The following is a 3,550-nucleotide window of genomic DNA, read 5'->3' on the forward strand; positions in this document are numbered from 1 at the left end:
TCTTGGACCATGTTGCGTTGAAAAATTCCAAAAAAAATCATAGAATTACTTTTATATGTTGTTTGCACCCTGCTAATTAAGTGATTTATCACTTGGGCGTTATTGGGCTCGCCTGAGCGAGTTGCACGAAAAAAGGCTCAATGTCACTCATCTCTCTTGGGTGAGATTGTGCTCGCTTGGGCGAGATCCCCAGGGGTGTTTGGCTTAGGATTATTTTATCAATTAATATCATAAGTGTTTGTATTTTAATATTATTACTGAAATTAATAATAACTAATTATTTTTTATTTTAAAATTAATTTTTATTTAATAATCTTGTCATTTTAAATATTAATTTGATCACTCTTACGAACATTATTTCACTAAATTTCATTAATTTTTAGATTTATTTGTAGACACAAAAATTTCATTTATTTTTATATTTTTTTGTAAACACAAAATAAAATTTATGTTATTTCTAAACAATTATATTCTAATTATATAGATAAATTGATTTACCATATTCAATTGAATCATACTTTACAAGACATATATACAACTACATAACTCTAGACCTGTTTTCTTGATACTAATCTCATGTAAATTTAATTACATGTGAAGAGATTGAAATGAAATGTTTAAAATAATTATAAAGAAAATATCATTCAGTGATTTAATTCAATTAAGAAACCTTAGAATTTTAGAAAGTTAAAGAAAAAATAAAGAAATTCTGAATTGTAAAGTGCATGGTATAATTATCAAGGCATGTAGAGACAATTTGAATTGAAGAACTGAATTGTTGAAGAAGTTCAACAATGGTCGAATGTAAAAAGTAGAGAAAAAGCTCGAATCTAAAATATTACTCAAGTTTAAAAACGAGTAAAAGATGGTAAAATACTTGAATTCAAACTCAACTCAAAAATTTCACTTTCCGTTAACATGGTAGTAACGGGTTATTACAACAAGAAACGATGCCAAACCATAAATATGCATGAAACACGAAAATAGAACAACTAAGAAACACTTCCAAAAACAGTTATAGATAATCACCAATGCTCTTAAAGAGATTCAGCACTTGGAATACTCTTCAGGAACATAGCTCTTGCAGCAAGATCAGTTGAAAAACGTCCCAATGCAGCAATGGTAGCAGTATTACTACCAAACTTCTCAATTCCCCGAGACATCATACATGTGTGACTTGCTTCCACCACCACCACCACATTTTCACCAATCAATGAAGAAACTGTTTCTGCAATCTGCTTGGTGAGCCTTTCTTGAACCTGGAGCTTAACCCCAAAGAAATGCACTATTGTCTGCAAAAGGGATTTCTCAATCTCAAACCCTGGGGAAGTGAAGTATCCTATGTGAACAACACCATGAAATGGAAGCAAATGATGCTCACATTGTGACAGGAAAGGCAAGTTCAGCTCTGAGTGTAGTGTGTTGTTGTCACTAGAAGCACCATTTGTCCCACTCCAAACCAAACCCTTCAGCTTCTTTTCAATGCTGCTGCATTGGAAGTTCATCAGCCATTTTGTGTACCTACCAGGAGTCCCTTGTAACTCCTTCCTAGTTGGATCCTCACCTAAGGACTTAAGAATTGAAGCCACTGCAGTGACCATAAGAGGGTTGATTTCTTCATTCTTGACTGAAACTTTAGAAGAAGACAAAGAAGGACACCAACATTGGTCCAATGACCCTTTATCATGAATTTGATCCTTGTCAACACCTCTAGAGTTAAGGAGGCCAAGAAAGTCATCCCAGATGAGTGCATCTTTGTTTTGAAAAGCACCAGAGCCTGCAGAAACCAGTATCCCCTGCACCCCTTTGTGGTGTGATTGAAGAGTGTTTGATTCCATGTCTGGAAAGGGAAGGTGTTTGCATTGAAGCACAACAGCAACACCTTTGGGTTGGATTCCTTCCTGCAATGCAGAACAGACCTGATCTGCAAGACGCTGAGGCTCTTGGAGTTGCTTTGCAAAGACATTGGTGACACGAGAGAGCTTGCTTAACCCTAAAACCCTTTGGCCAGAAGGCACATAACCCACATGACACTTGAAATAGAATGGTAGCATGCAAGACTCACAATAGGAGTAAAAGTCAAGGTTTCTCACAATCACAAGTCCATCTACTTCACCACCTGCATCACCAACTTCACTATTGCCTACACAAGCTTCAGGGAACAATGCATCTTCCACAATTTCCTTAACACCTTGAGTATAACCTGTTAACAACACCCTTATCAATATTTGTGCTTAACATACTCTTCAAAAATTTGTATATATTCTTCATTTCATATGTGATGGATTTAAAAATATATAAATAATAAAGAATATATTTGTAATAAAATAGTATGCAAAATATTAAAATAATACTATTATTAATAATAAAGTGAATGTAAACAAAAGTAGTTCTCAATTTCATATAAAATGATAACATCATTCAATTCAGTAAAATTAAATGTCAGCTTTAGGGTTTAGAACATTAAATATAAAAAAATAAAATAAGCATCTTGATATTTGACAACCAATATTTAATAGATCTTAATAATCAATAATAATATTATTTTAATAAATTTTTTATATCATTCAGTTATAAATTTATCTTTTATTATATAATTTTTTCATGCAACCAATTTTTTTTTTTTTCATAGTACCTTGTTTACAAAGAGAATGTCTAGAACATAATCTACAAGATTAAACTTGGATCCACAGGCCACACTCAAATCTTTGCAGCAAAGGCCACAGATCTGTGTGATGATTGAATTTTGAATCAAATCTTCAATATTATAAAACTGAAAACATGCCACCCCAGATTTAGGGTTCATACACCATCTCTCACTCATGACCATATATATATATATATATATATATATATATATATATATATATATATATATATATATAAGAAAATAGTTGAAGACAATAAAGAAAATTTAATTTTAGCTTAAATGAGATAAAACAGCAGTAATGGATAGTCACCTCTGGTTCCTTCAGAAAGGGCTTTGGCAACACGAAGTGGTGTCTTTCTAATGCCTTCTCTGTTGATATCTTCTCCTAAACCCATCAACAGGACTTTGACAGCATATTGAATGGAACTTGAATTGCTCTCTTTCTCAAAGCTCTCTTCATTACCACACATGCTCACTCCATTTCCAAGCTCACAATTCAAACCATTCTCACCCAAATGCCCCATTCAAACACTACACAAATATAAACTCACACGATTTATGCAGCAATGCACCTTCTTTTGTTTATCTCTATGTGCCATGCTTCTTATTTATAGAGAAAAAACATGTAAATGGTGCAGTGGTGACAAGGAAGGAAACAGATGTACGTGGCTGAGGATATGGTTCATGTACAAAATAAGATCATGTTTTATTTTTTTGATTCTTTTTTTAAGATTTTGTAGAAAAAAAATATTGAACTTAATGATATTAATGCAGTTTTTTAATATATATTAAATAGTACATTGAATGTTTTAATATAATAAATAATTAAAGTGATTACCAAAGCAAAATTTAAATTCATTAAATGTTATAAATATTACATTTAATAATAGATTCCAATTT

At 32.0% G+C, this 3,550-nt stretch overlaps 1 protein-coding gene across 1 annotated transcript; it reads right to left on the reverse strand.

The window, feature by feature from the left end:
* Positions 1–874: 874 nt before the first annotated feature.
* On the reverse strand, positions 875–3,217 carry LOC137818829 (GTP cyclohydrolase 1-like). Its single transcript, XM_068622452.1, has 2 exons — positions 2,961–3,217; positions 875–2,203 (listed from the first exon to the last, which is right to left on the reverse strand). The coding sequence occupies exons 1-2, from the start codon at positions 3,172–3,174 to the stop codon at positions 1,038–1,040; spliced, it is 1,380 nt and encodes a 459-aa protein (XP_068478553.1). The 5' UTR covers positions 3,175–3,217; the 3' UTR covers positions 875–1,037.
* Between the last annotated feature and the right edge of the window lie 333 nt (positions 3,218–3,550).

The sequence above is a fragment of the Phaseolus vulgaris genome, chromosome 10 (assembly GCF_000499845.2).
Source record: "Phaseolus vulgaris cultivar G19833 chromosome 10, P. vulgaris v2.0, whole genome shotgun sequence".
Classification (NCBI taxonomy): domain Eukaryota; kingdom Viridiplantae; phylum Streptophyta; class Magnoliopsida; order Fabales; family Fabaceae; genus Phaseolus; species Phaseolus vulgaris.

Excerpts from the sequence above, each read along its gene's own strand:
- LOC137818829 (XM_068622452.1), bottom strand. The coding sequence starts at position 3,174 with ATGGGGCATTTGGGTGAGAATGGTTTGAATTGTGAGCTTGGAAATGGA. Across the intron at positions 2,204-2,960 it reads CCTTTCTGAAGGAACCAGAG|GTTATACTCAAGGTGTTAAG; the intron begins GTGACTATCCAT and ends TGTTGTTAACAG.